We start from the raw sequence: 14938 nt of genomic DNA, 5'->3' as shown, positions 1-14938 counted from the left end.
TGCATTTTTGTACTCCCTCCGTGTACTTGTCTTAGTTCTATTGTAACTAGATAAAAAAAATTAGTTATATTTTTAAATTGGTAATGAATTTTATATTCAATATAGATCTTGTTTGATAGATTTCGATTTGTTCTATAATACAATGTTTTCAAAATCACTTAAAACAATATAAATTATAAGATATTATCAATTGAAAAGTGGTACGAACTCTCAAAAGTGACAATTAAATTAGGACGAAGAATCGGAGATAGTACAGTTTTCTAGTACAGTGTAATTTCTCATACCAGCATTTTGATTTTTGTTACTCTGTAAGTCTGTTGACGCATACAAATAGTGCACAAGTCGTGCGCGGATCTTGATATGGATGACACTCATTATGGATTTTACACAAATGATTCGAGTCGTTCATTAATTTTTTTTAAAAAAATTGAACAGCCTCCGCAAAAAATCAACTCAATTGTCTATAAAAAAAAAAAATCAACTCAATCCAATACCTAAAAGTACTCGATCTAATCATCAAACTTTTCATTCAGATTCGATTTAATGAACAGCTTGAATAATTTGTATGGGACCGGTAGTAGGCCCCACATCGAGATGTGAATAGCACCTCTGTTAACAATTGTGCTACTAACGCAGACAAGTTTGCACAGAGTTGTGCATAGATATTTTGTGGGGCCCACTTTTGGATCCTATATAAATGATCTGATCCGATCCGTTCCGTTCATTAATTATTGTTTTTTGTTTTTTGAAAGACCCCGTAAAATCAAAAGGGTAATGTTTCTTTATGCTTGGTGCTCACGAATAATATATGACGAGTTATTCTTTGCTTTAAGTTTAAGCCGAAAGTGGCACCTATTGGACACTCCCTAATATAAAAGAACAATTAAACAATCAAAAATGCTAGAGGCACATCGGGTGTAGCACACCTCAGCCACATCTGATGTGTCCCTAGCTCAAAGGGTGACTATGTAAAATTCGGAACTTTGTAAGGTAAAATTTGATTAAGAATTTGCCGAGACTCATGCGGATGTTCTTAGTGTGCCATGTGTGTTTTACAAAATTTCAAACACAACTCATTTAATGCAACCTTCTTTAATGTACAATCACATTAGACCTCCTACATAAAAAAGAAAATCATTGCAAACATCTGTATACAATACAAAAGACCAATGGTTCTTCAAACACCAAGTGATTTGGCCTAATGGGTATGACAAAGTAACTAAAGATCACGTTCTCAAGGTCGCAAGTTCGAATCTCATTTTTGCCAACAATTTCAAATCTTAGAGTCACTGGAGATTAGCAAGTAGTCGAAGTGCCCGCAAGCTATAACCCAAATATCCGGTTATAAGAAAAATAGATGTGGTTGTTTAAAAACAAGAATGCCATATGGGTTATATTAAACTAAAAATATTAGGTTAAAATGGAGTATCCATCCATATATTAGAGATTCGCAAGTAGTCGAAGTGCCCGCAAGCTATAAACCAAATATCCGGTTATAAGAAAAATAGATGTGGTTGTTTAAAAACAAGAATGCCATATGGGTTATATTAAACTAAAAATATTAGGTTAAAATGGAGTATCCATCCATATATTGTATAAGGACACACGACTCTAATACAGTGCAAACTGCCAAACTCTCTCATAAATTTGCAACAACAAGAACACCTGCTTCCAAAAAAATCCAAAAGAGAAACACATGAAAGCATCACGCCAGCACATGTTTGCTTTTTATGTGTGGTGGGAGGAACATAGTACAAAACGTCTTCTAAGCCAATTGAAATAAATTTTTCCAACAACCACCGAACTAATAGATCCGAGAAAGTTCAAAACGCTCCTTCAATCCTGGGTTGCTAATTTGGTCATGGATTACTACTACATTAGTACTTTTTTGACTTTTTATTTTGTTGGTGTGGTGAACCTTTGTCGAAACATCTAACAACCAATTTTGTATTGGGGTCAATAATTCCTGCATGACACCATTGACAAACCCATTCCTTCGGAGGCAAGATAACGGGCCTTGTTCGTTTTGGGGTCTCAAAATTTTTGGACACGGTTTTTAATGAATTTTCTCTCTCTCTCTCTCTCTCTCTCTCTCTCTCTCTCTACTCACTACTCTCGAAAACCTCTCTAATGAATTTTCTCTCTCTCTCTACTCACTACTCTCGAAAACCTCCCTCAAAGTTTAGAGAGCTGTGCGTGCTTTCTTTTACTATAATTCACAGTATTCAAGCCAACTTACGATTACCTCGACTAAATTTTAAGGATCAATCTCACCGTTTATCACCGTTTATCTGTGAGAGACTGATTAAAATCGGGGTAAAATCCCGTATAGACTGGTCCTATTAAAATTGATAATATTAAGTGGTTTCGAATCAAACATTTAAGAGAAAGCGAACTTTCAAGTCTTGAGTTTGGCCACCGGGGTAGAGTTACCTTTTATTGCTCCCAACTTCCATTTCTTTAACTCTAATCCACACATACCATATAGAATTACATTAAATTTGACCTTTCAACAAATTAGCTGTCAAGAAGAAGGAAAATGAAGTAATTAACACCCCATAACCAGGAATACAAATCCCAAATAGGGACAGAAAACCTCCACACAAAGAGGAGTTAAACCCTTGAAAAATGCGACGACTATGACCATATGAGCAACCAATTGGTCCTTGCACCACTTGCTTTATCCTTCTTTCGCTACTTAGGAGAGAACAATCACTTTTTTGACCATGTAAATGTACAACTTTTTCAACCCTTTCATCAGCTTGTGGCTTTGATATTTGTGCAATTTATTAAATATTTTTATGGCTCTGTTATATTTTTCCATTGGGGCCTGTTTTCATGTGGAATTTTATTTCGATTTAGGTTGGAAACTGTCTCCCCCTCTCATTTGGGCCTATCCTTATGAGAGGCTTTTTTGTTTTGGTTCGTATCTTGTCAACTTTTCTGCTTTGGATTTGAAATGGCATATGATTGTCGATAGGTTGGGTGTCAACATTATTGAGATGTTTCCTTATCGTTGTGATGCCCCTTTCTCCTTATCCTTAAATCTTTGAGACAAAGATAAATAAATTCTCTTTTGTCATTAAAAAATACTTTGCTTTTTTATAACTGGATATTCGGGACACCTTGTGAGCACCTTGACTAATTCCAAAACTCTGAAGTTAACGACCGAATAAACATCTAGTTGCGTCAATGTTTGAAATATTTGGCTTTTATAGAATTTGAACTCGTGACCTTGGGGAGCAAGCCATTTAGTTGCTTTCTCATGTACAAAATGGCTGCCCCGTCTAGTTTTTCTAGAGATGACAAATGAGCGGGTTGAAACGGGTCACATGTTGAATATTTGGTGGGTCGAATACTGGTCAATATTAGCCGGGTTGAAACGGGTTGGGTCGAATATGGGTCAAGTCATACCTAAACCCGACCCGACCCGTTTTCCATTTTCTCCCTTTTTTTTTTTTGGTTTTGTCCTAATTCAACATTTTTTTTTTCAGCATTGGTTCATTTTGCGACAAACCTGTTACCTTTATTGATCGTCTTGACGTGAGGAATCAGATAGAAAAGTAAATTTTTTACTTTCATCCTATTTTTTTTTGTAGTAATATCTAAGATTTTGGAGTTTATTTAGTTTCACATTAATTTTTTGTGGATTATTGATTCAACTCGAAGAGAGGAATTGAAAAAGTAAAAAATTATGGTCCAAACCTAATTTTTTTAAATAAAGACAAAAAATAAACCAATTAGCTTGTTTAGCCAAAAAACAATATCAACTGTAATTATATATTAGGTGTTGTTCCATTAAGAATTTTTTAAAATTTTATGAATATTTTTGGTTTCGTCCTTATTAAAAAAAATCGCGTTTTTTAGTTTTGCGCTTTACTTTTGAGATTTTTCGATTTGTCTCGTCAAGACAAATTGAAAAGGTTAAAAATTATGACTTTTACCTAGTTATTTTGGGAAACAACCACTTTTTAACAAAAAAAAAGTCAAAAAAATACTCTTTTTGGCTTCAAAGTGCATATTTTTAAAAATATTTGGATAAAAGTAAATTAATTTTTACTGTTCCGAGTCTTGACTAGACCAATCAAGAATCCATAAAAAATTGAATAAGAACAAAAAGCGCGAAAAGAAAAAGTTCTTAGCAGAACGCCGGAACGGACCTTGTCAGAGTGGTCGATTTTGGAGATTAGTCTTTGAAATGGAGAGAAAGAGAGAGAGAGAGAATTTGTGAGGATGTACTCATCTCACTGGATCTTTTTTCTAGCAAAAAAAATAGTAGTTTATTACGTATGGGAGGTGTACAGGAGCGATAGAGATTACCCATAGTTCACTCTTTTGCAAACGTAGGTCTTTTAATTCTAACCCATATGAATTCATTTTTAACCTATGTAAATGTGGGTTTATATGGGTTCATAAATTCATTATAAAATATCGGTGAATTTGAGCTAATTATAAATAGATGGTTTGAGTGAAATCATATTACTAAACCCAAATTGCCACCTCTAAGAGCATCCCCCAATGGGGGATGGAAACCATATTCTATACTTAAAATACAACCTGGATGGAAAAAAAACCCCTCCAATGGGGATGTAAAATGGAACAAATCGGGTGGTAAATGGCAGAGATGGGTATTTTTATCCCCATTTGACTACAGCTATAATTGACAGCTTATCAACCCCACTGATTCTACCAGAATTTTGGACAGCCGAAGTTACCTGATTTCGTTGGAAGGTCGCCAAAAATTGATTTCAGAGAGGGGTTGGATCATCGTTGACGTCCGAAACTAATTCCAGGCTGCGCCTTCTGAAACCTTCATCGTCATCCGAAACTTTCAGGGAGAGAGCTCTGGTTGAGAGAGAGAGAGATAGGGGTCTGGTTTTGTTCAGAGAGAGAGAGGGGGTCTGTATGGAACCCATCCATGGAAAGGAAAATAAAAGAGAAGGAAAATGTGAGAGAAAATTTACTATTCACTATCTTGAAATTTTTATTTTCTTCCCTCTTTCTCTTCCAACCAAACAATGGAAGAGAATTTTTTTTTAATTTTCCTTTCATTTCCATGGGTTCCAAACAGAGCCTAAAGTTGGAATGGGAATGGTTGTAATCTCAGCCAACGGGTCTTTTGATCCGACTGTTGGCTATTATTTTTTTGATGAGGATCCGATCATTGGCTGACCCAACGAATGTTTTGATGATCACAAAAAATAGCAACGGTCATTTTTTTCCCCTCCTACCTATAAATGTTTGTGTTTTCAATTTTACACAACAAAATTTTTCTCCATTCTCCACAAACACCCTCAACAAAAAAAAAGAAAAAGAAAAAGTGTATCAATTATGGCAGAGGGAAGTCGTAGTGAGAGAGGAAAATTGTTGAGCTCTGATCAAGATGAAGCAATTTGTAATGCTTACTTGTGTGTTAGTCAAGACCCGATTGTTGGTACCAACCAAGTACGATCTAAATTATGGAATCGGGTTACAAAAAAATACACCGAATTCACAAGAGGCGATGTACGAACGGATGCTTCTATCAAGTCTCGATGGCAAGTCATCCAGCAGGCTTACAACAAATATCGTAGATATTTAAGGCAAATTCAAAGACAACATCAAAGTGGAATGACAGAACAAAATGAGGTAATAAACAGAGAATATTATTATTATTGTTATTTTGATAATTAATTAAATTATTTTGTTATCATGTGTATAGATTAAGTAAATAGCATAGTTGAGAGTGAATGAGAGTAAATGACTGAAATAAATGGTGTAGTTGAGAGTGAGGAGTAAATGGATGAAGTAAATGATGTGGTTGAGAGTTGAATGGAGTAAATGGATGAAGTAAATGGTGTAATTGAAGTGGATGAAAAGTAAAAAAAATTTGGGACGGAAGTAAATTTTTTTTTTTTTGGCGGAATTAATTTTTTTTTAAGTCTTCGATTTCCGGATACCAAAATTGTTTTTTAACGGAAGTAGTTCTTGAATTAGGGATGAGAAAGTAGAGGAAAATTTAGATGGAGGAAAAATTAGTTAATTATCCATCCATTTTTTACATCTCACCATTGGAGATGGGTGAATTCTGTTTTATATCTAACTAACTTTTAACCACTTTTTTCATCTATTATAATTATCCATCCGGATGCAAAAAATACAACTCCATTGGAGTTGCTCTAATTTTTTCTAACCAGTGACAAGATAAGAGAAAACAAACCTTCTGTCTGTCGTGAATTTCTTTTACTTTTTCAATTCATCTAAAAAAGTGGGTAGATCAGGAGAAACAAATTGAATTGGCTAAATTTTACTGACCTCCTTTGATGTTTCTGACAAATGCAGAAACCTCCCCTAAGGTTTCTGAAATTACACTGACCTCCCTTACATCAGAAAGATTATACAGATTCCCAATATGGAAAAAAAACCCTTCAACCATGAATAGAGAAATTCGAAAGTCAATGAGGTTGAGTATCTGTCCGTGCAGGGTATTGTCCTTTTTTCTAACAATCTCAAAAGTCGATCCTAGATGGCGTAATGCAATACGTCATGGAAAATAAACTTCGACGATGGATAGAGAAATTCGAAAGTGAACAGGGTCCGTTGTTTACTAACAATCTCGAAAGTCAGAGTCCTGGATGGCGCAATGCAAGACATCATGTTATCACTGAATGAATCCGCTCACCAATCAAACAGGGATTCGTAGTCATTTCAAGGATCAATAGTTCGAATTTAGAGCAAAATTAGAAAGCGGCATTCTTACCCAGATACATTAAAAAAGTGTTTTTCTTTTCTTTTTTGCTTTTTAAAAGAATAAGAGTAAGAGAGATAACAGCTACTAATTCACAGCAGCCACAATTGCTTAGGTCAACAGATTCATATTTCTAATGGGATGACGAACATAAGAAACAGTCAAAAATTGTTCTCACTAGGTCTAGGAACATTGTACCACACATCAACCAAAGCCAGGACCGGTTCAGTAAAACAAAACATGCTAGTCTCATGGTCCTTTCAATAACTAAGACGAAATCTACTGCCGAAGCTGTCTACCCAAAGTTGCGATACCTCATACTCCCAACGAAACTCTTATACTAAACAAAAACAAGTGAAAGCCATTGCTGCTCATTCATCTTCTTGGCTGCGCAACCTGGCCAGCTTGTTGGTAACTACAACATCAAGCTGAGCTGCGCGCTCAACAATCTGCTTCCGCTTCCTAGTCGATACATTGTGTGCTATTTCTGCACAGTAAGTCCTGAAATTACATGAAAACATAAAGAGTGATAAGAAAATCAGGTTGATGTGTCTCAAAATAATCTTTGGCAGGTAGGGAATAGAGAAGTGGTCAAGGGAAGCCGGGAAGAAAGTCTTGGGAAAAACATTTAAGGCACCTGTTGTGCATCATCAAAACTTCCAGCTCTTTGGCGTTGTGCACAAGGAATTTCTTAAACCCATTAGGAAGAAAATGGCGAGTCTTCTTGTCTGAACCATAGCCAATGTTGGGCATGAGAGTGCATCCTTTAAACTTCCTCCTGACACGGGAATCAATACCCTTGGGCCTGCGCCAGTTTTCCTGCCACCCACCATATCATAGGCACAAAACAGAACATGATAATATCAGTGACCTAAACGTTATCCCTCATAAAAGGCAAGTCTAGAAGCATCCAAGCATTTCTTAACTAGTCAGCATGGTTTCCACCATTCAACCAAATAAGCATGCGACAATATCATATCTACCAAATTAAACAATGGCTAAACCACCACATAGCAATAAATTGGTGCTTAAAAAACATAACACAAAGTCCATACACTGTTTTAAGTTCAATCGAGTTCAAAGTTATATACATACTGCCAAAAGGCACAGAGCAAACCGTTTCTAATAGGCCAGTATGACCTATCTGTCACTAAGGTAAACAGGTTGGACTATTATAGACTACCGTATTCATATGAATCATATCTACTTATTATCAACATGCCTTCCAGGATTAATAAGCATAAAAGTATAAAACTGAATATTGTACACACTGAATTAGGCAACAACTTGACGACACTGAGTACTACTAGTTTACAAAATGCTACAACTTGCTTAACTCAAATTACGGTTACATATATTGAAAAGGCATGTCAAGTAACATATGGCAGTTTATAGCAAGTGGCCTGCTGAACCAGCAATATGAAATAGAAGAATACACACTCCATCCAATCTACTATTTCTGGAATGGTGCAGGCAAGGCATACCTTCACAGAGATCTTCCAGTCACTTTGGGGCCTCTTGAACTTCTTAACACGCTTCTTCACAATCTTCTTGGTGAGCAAAGGAATGGCCATCGTTTCTATACCAACGACACCAATATAAAACAGTTGAGTAAATTTGAGACATATTCGGAAACAATGAGCTAAAAGATAACCACAAATACAATTACATACATGAGTTTGATTATTGAAGGTTTATTCCGACCAAAAAGGTGAGGCTCAAGAAAATCAAAATAAGGTGTGCTTCTAGGGTCCCCTATTTTGCTTGTTACACTCATGAGCAAACAACAAGGTGTTATCTGTGTCCCCTTCTCTACCAATTTTTCCAAGTTGTACCAAGTGGGGATTTGTTTTCCGGAAATCATATCTATTTCCTGTACACATTCATCAAAGAAGTAAAGAGGCAATGACTATCCAGCTACTCAAATAGGGAAAGAAGTGGTTTTTTCTTTTCTGGCAGTGGTGAGGGTGGAAGAGATGAGAGAAACAGCCTCAAAATCTCTCCTCGAGAATTTGACATCCATTAAACATAACATTTTAATACTCACAACACAACATATCTAGAGCTGATTGAAGGAACTAAATCGCAAATAAACTTACGAGCTTTTTACCATGAAATGAACATCATCCATTCCTCTTTCAGAATTCTTATCCAAACCTAAAGTTCATAAATACGCATACATCACTAGCCATGAGCAAGAAATTCTACATATTACTACGTTCGGATCAATTATTTTTCCAAGGATATGACATTTACCTATCTTCTCATGAGTAACTAATCAAACAGATAAGCATTTCTGGACAAATCCATTTCTTATTACATTACATACTCCTAGCACAACCAAATATCGTGAGGAAATTAACATCAGTTTCCGTTACTTTTTCACCCTTTTTTATATTCTCAGATATAGTCTCAAGATATTTTGAAGGCCATAGTTATGGAAGCACTTTAAATCTACTGATTCATAGGCTTATTCATCAATTGCGAAGAAATCACCCAATCAACCTATCTAAATCTCAAGTTTCAGCATAACAAATGCAAATAACCAATAGAGAGATGAAGAGCTTATGGGTTTCGAACCTGGTCGCGACGCTGCGGTGAGCCCACCTGTGAACCCTAATTCTGTTAGGAGGAAATAAGAGAGAGAGAGAGAGAGAGAAGAGAGAGAGAGAGAGAGAGAGGACGGAGAGGTTACTTTTGGGCCGTATCTTGTTTTGATAATAAAAGGGCTCTGTCTTCTACCGGGCCTCTTGTTCATGTGAGGGTCCAGTAGGTTGCAAAGCCCAGCCCAAAAAAGACATGGGAATGCCCCATCCATCATGACCCAAAAGTGTTGAGAATGAAATCACTTGTGTAAAGAGCACATAATATTCAAATTCAAACAAGATTCATATTGCATATAAAAAATATTATAAATTTTAAACATATATATATATATATATATATATATATATTGATTCTCTGCTGTTGTGATGGCTTCACATACATCATCATACTTTCAACATCGCTGTGGTTCTGATGTTAAATGCTACAAACATAAATTAAGCAAAATTATGAGATTTTATCGTCGAAGATGTCTTTAGGCACATGCAACTAATAGTTTTTTTTTCATATTATAAAGTATCAACATCGGTACTTGTTTTAGGTATTCTATTCTTTTAATTAAGAAATTGTCACCATTATTGCATCTGTAATATTGCATCGTATCAGTATCATGTATCAGTATTCATTCTTGATCATCTATGCTGGCTAGCTTCATTTTATTGACTGGTAATTGTGATTTGGTCATTTCATTGCCTGGTTAGCTAATAGACCAATTCACAATTTCTTAGTATTACTAACACTAATCGCAATAGTTTGAACTTAATTTGAAGGTTCATAATGTGCTTATGTTGAGGCGGATTAAAAAAAAAAAATTTGTGCTTATGTTGAGGATTTCACACCTACATGTATGTACCATGTAAGCATGATGTGTTTTAAAAGAATTATTATCACAACAAGGATGGCGTACACGCCGAAATTATAAAATAATTAGTTAGATCATCAAATAAAATTATTACTAATCCTTTTTTTTATAACTCAAGTATCCAGATCAGCTTATGTGCATCCATGATTAGTCCTATTTTATATCACAAAAGAGTTCACACGAGAATCTTCGCATGAAATTATCTTAATTCATACTCCATATAATCTATTCACGACCCCAACTTCTTCCATTTTCTCCTCTCCTTATATAAAACCTTCTCAATATTTGAAACAACTCCAACTTCTTCCCAAATGGCTTCTCCTCAATTCAAAGCTGTGCTCTTTCTCTGCCTTTCTTCACTAATGCTTCTGCTAATCTCACCCTCCCATTCCCTAAAATGCACCTCACAGACCTTCAGAAACAACAAGCAATACACCAACTGCACAGACTTGCCTTACCTCGACGCCTTCCTCCACTGGACCTATACTCCCTCCGCCTCCTCCCTCTCCATTGCCTATGTCGCCCCTCCCGCCAAACCCGACGGTTGGGTTGCCTGGGCCATCAACCCAACCGGCACGGGCATGTCGGGCTCCCAAGCCCTCCTCACCTTCAAGCAACCGGACGGGTCGATGATCGTCAACACCTACAACATCAGCTCCTACAGCCAGGTTGTCAAATCCAGGATCGCGTACGACGTCTCTGACGCCAGCGCGGAACATTCTGACGGCGTGATGAGGATCTTTGCCACGCTGGCATTGCCGGCGAACACAAAGTCGGTGAACCAGGTTTGGCAGGTTGGGGGATCGGTCACCGAAGGCGCGCCGAACCAACACGAGTTCGAGACGGCGAATTTGAATTCCATGGGGACTCTAGTTCTGTGACCCGTGCTTCTTCCGATCCGCACCATAAATCCTGAGATGTATAATCCAAAACAAAAAGAAAAAAGAGTGTTCAGGGATGATAAATTCAGGTTAATATTATTTATGATCACATGCATGTGATATTACGTTACGTGGGTTTTCTAAAGGGAGGAATATGCATGTACCGTTAGGGGTCATGTGGGGTGGTTGAACCCAATGACTTGGTCTAGTCGTCCTTGATTGACTCCAAATTATTAGTAGCATGTTCTTGTCCCTAATAACAAAAATTAATGAGTTCATTGCCTAATACCTACTATTCGGCTGATACACAACAAAATTTATCCTAGCATGGTCTTTGTTTTTCTTCTTAAAGGGCCGAAGATAAGAAAACATAACATTACTTGAAAGTGGAGTGGGTAAAACCAGGGAACATTAGATAAAAAAAGAAACATACAAGAGTCTAGGGTATTCAACCCCATTTGCGTCTTTGCAAATTAAGTTGCGAATTAATACAAGCCAGAGCAATATCAAATACATGAAAATCTAAAGCATCATTAGACGACATATTAGCTAGTAGATCGGCGCACTTGTTTCCGTCGCAGTAGACATTGTTAGTCTTCTCCACTCTCAGTTGCCTCATCAAATATCTGCAATTGTGTATAAGATTATTAAAATTAGCTAAAGCATCATTAGACGACATATTAGCTAGTAGATCGGCGCACTTGTTTCCGTCGCAGTAGACATTGTCAGTCTTCTCCACTCTCAGTTGCCTCATCAAATATCTGCAATCGTGTATAAGATTATTAAAATTGTACATGTCGAGATTGATTTGGACCCATAAGCAATTGAATGGCTGCCTGGGCATCCATTTCCACACAAATGGGAATAAGCTGTTTTTGCTGTAAGCAAGTTGATCAAGTCCATCCTAAGAGCCCACAATTCTGTTTCCAAAGCCGTCATTTGCCGTAGGGATTTGCGGAAGCCTGAAATCCAGCTTCCTTTTTCATCTCTGATCAAGCCACTTCCCGTGGCCTGAGAAGGGTCCTTCTTGCAAGCGCCATCTGTGTTCAATTTATAGAAAGACGTGCCCTGAGGGCACCATTTCACAAGCACAATATTACGGTTTCTAGCTTCCAAGGAGGCTGGAATTGCAACATGATACCATTCAACTGCCAGGGCAATTGAAGAAGCAATGGTGGAATTAAGGTGATCTCTGGCTCGAATGGGTTCGGTTAATAATATTTGGGACCTCTCCATTCATTATCAATTGGCTTTGAGATAGATAAAAAGTTTTCACATGGTATCACAGTGGGGCATATTTCACCTCACATTTTAAAAATTCATAATCCACACCCATGATGACAAACCAGCAAAAAAAAACTACACGTAATAGACCTCAGACCTCAAGCATCCTCCGCTTGTTGATCCTGTCCTAATCGGAACCGTGGAGGAGAGAGCACATTAAACGTCCTCAGCTCGTTGATCCCAAGGTCGTTGTATCTTTGGAAAAGAGCACATTAAACCCTGTGCGCAAAAGGGGGTGTAACCATCCTAAAGAGAGTGCAATCCGCGTGTCTCGACCACCCTACATGATTGCGCAGGCTATTATAACGTTTTCTTTTCTCTTTTTTTTTTTTAACTTGTAAAAAAAATCCTAATCCTATAATTTATCCAACAGGTTAATCATCCATAGTACTCCCAAAAAAGTCTACAAGTTCTAATATTAATCATCCCTTAACAAAGAATAAAATTAGTTTCCAAATCTCTACTTGAAAGCTGGCGGTTTATTCTGTGAGATAGCAATGGCTTGTGGATCAGTGGTGGGGAAATGGGCCCAGTAACACTCTCGCGGCTTAGCTATGGGCCCTGCGCGATGGGCTGACCATAGCTTTGTGGTATGAACCTACTCGGTCTTGAGGTGGAAACAGACTCACAATTAGGGCTGCAAACGAACCGAGTCGCTCACGATCGGCTCGCAGCTCGGCTTGTTAGTGGTTCGTTTAAGCCCGGCTCGAAAGTTAAACGAACAAACTCGAGCCGATTTTTTCAGCTCATTTTGTAAACGAGCCGAGTTCGAGCTAGGATAAGCTCGGCTCGAGTCGGCTTGCGAGCCGGGGTATATACACTAAAGTTTAGAATTTTTATTATTATTTCATAATTTGTTCTTTTCGTTTTCAGTTTTCAGTCAATCAAGGGAGGCGAGAGCACACGCACACCAGCACACCATCCCTCCATAGGAAAATGAAAGATATATACATTCACAATCAAAATATTTTTGGTTGTATTAGGCCTATGCGAGGATATATATACATTTTTCGTTGGTCCGTTGAGGCTTGTGAACAAGCTCGAGCTCGAGTCAAGCCAAGGCCCGCTCGGCTCGAGCTCGACTCGTTAAGTTTTCACCGAGCTCGAGCTCGTATTCGTTAAAAACTTAATAAACAAGTTTGAACATTGTAAAGCTCGGCTCGGCTCATTTGCAGCCCTACTCACAAGAGGTGGTGAACCCACTACCACATACAAATGTGGAGAATCATTGAGAGAGAGAGAGAGAGAGCGGGGGGGGGGGGGGGGGGGGGGGGGGTAGGCTCAAAACATCAAAATAAGGTGTGCCTCTGCCCTCATGTGTCCTCTGTATTGGTTTCTTTCATTCATGAGCAACAATATATGGTTGTCCTCTCTGTCCCTGGCTCCTTACATGTATGAGCAACAATTAGTAGTTGCTTCACATACATCATCGATCATCGTTGCGGTTTCAACGTTGTTAAACGTTGTTATACACACATTATGTTAAGATAAGATTATTGTCGAAAGTGCTCTTAAGCACGGACAAGTGCTAGCTTTTTATATAACATATTCATAGCCGTATATGCATCCTATTCTTTTAAAATATGTCACATTTTTCATAGTTATCGGCTTGTCGTATTAATATTCGATCTGTATTGGTTCTTAATCTATGGTGGCTAGCTTCATTTAATTAATTGACTGGGTAAATTCTGATTTGATCAATTAATTCTCCGGTTACTAGATCAATTCACAAGGGAGACTGTGAGTCTGTGATAGAAGTTTCATCTTCCCAAACAGAGTTGAATGCTTTTTTAGTCGGGCCTGGCATTCACTAATTTCTCGTTTTGGACCAATATTGTATATGCATCAGTTGGAGCTTGGAGAGAAATTAGTAGGTTAACAATCAAAATGGATTCACGTCTCATCATAGACTCGAGCCCCAGACATTCCCTTTAGTATATGTACGTATAACTTTCTGACGGTGCCAGCCCTCGCCAGTACTCTTTTTCTTTTTTTTTACTGTGCTTCGAAGATTGTGATAGGGGTTATTTTAAGACTTATTAAAATTTAGAATGACATACTGAATTTCTAGTGCCTTTTTTGTTTTAATAAGCCAGATTCAAAAACCTTCAACAAACAATTTCCATGAATTAAATTATGGGTAGAGGAATAAATATTTAATCTGTTGTTTTCCAATTGTTAGCGTTAAATGTTGCCTTCTCTGGTATGTTCTCTGGAAATAATAAGGCACGGTTTTCATTTTATCAAATTTTCTGCCATTTTGATTTTCAGTTTCTAATAATATATCTATCTATTCTAATATATATAAATCAGTTTGGTGTCTCCCAATTTTTTCATTCCAAAATTGTCCCTCAAACACTCTTAAGATTGACACTTCAATTGCGTTTGAGCCCGTAACTTCTTTGGGTAGGTTAGTAATTAGATACAAAAATGATACTCGCATAACAATTCAAATACAAAATCAAACACGACCCCATATGTATGTGAGATGTTGTGTAAGTTGTTGTGTTTGGATCGTTGTGTAAGTAGCATTTGACCCATATTTGAATTATATTTTGTCAGAGATACTACTATACTAGA

General features: G+C 37.3%; 2 protein-coding genes across 2 annotated transcripts; one reads left to right on the top strand and one right to left on the bottom strand.

The window, feature by feature from the left end:
• Positions 1 to 6838: 6838 nt before the first annotated feature.
• Positions 6839 to 9417, bottom strand: LOC131319718 (large ribosomal subunit protein eL32z-like). Its single transcript, XM_058350111.1, has 4 exons — positions 9308 to 9417; positions 8212 to 8306; positions 7365 to 7546; positions 6839 to 7228 (listed from the first exon to the last, which is right to left on the bottom strand). The coding sequence occupies exons 2-4, from the start codon at positions 8299 to 8301 to the stop codon at positions 7099 to 7101; spliced, it is 402 nt and encodes a 133-aa protein (XP_058206094.1). The 5' UTR covers positions 8302 to 8306; positions 9308 to 9417; the 3' UTR covers positions 6839 to 7098.
• Positions 9418 to 10350: 933 nt separating this feature from the next.
• Positions 10351 to 11083, top strand: LOC131319703 (cytochrome b561 and DOMON domain-containing protein At3g25290-like). Its single transcript, XM_058350089.1, has one exon. It carries the CDS (start codon positions 10505 to 10507, stop codon positions 11072 to 11074), a length of 570 nt encoding a protein of 189 aa, XP_058206072.1. The 5' UTR covers positions 10351 to 10504; the 3' UTR covers positions 11075 to 11083.
• The last annotated feature ends 3855 nt before the right edge of the window (positions 11084 to 14938 follow it).

This window comes from Rhododendron vialii, chromosome 1a (genome assembly GCF_030253575.1).
Source record: "Rhododendron vialii isolate Sample 1 chromosome 1a, ASM3025357v1".
In the NCBI taxonomy this organism is placed as follows: Eukaryota; Viridiplantae; Streptophyta; class Magnoliopsida; order Ericales; family Ericaceae; genus Rhododendron; species Rhododendron vialii.
The sequence above is the reverse complement of the archived record's forward strand: the minus strand, read 5'-3'. Positions and strand labels throughout refer to the sequence as shown.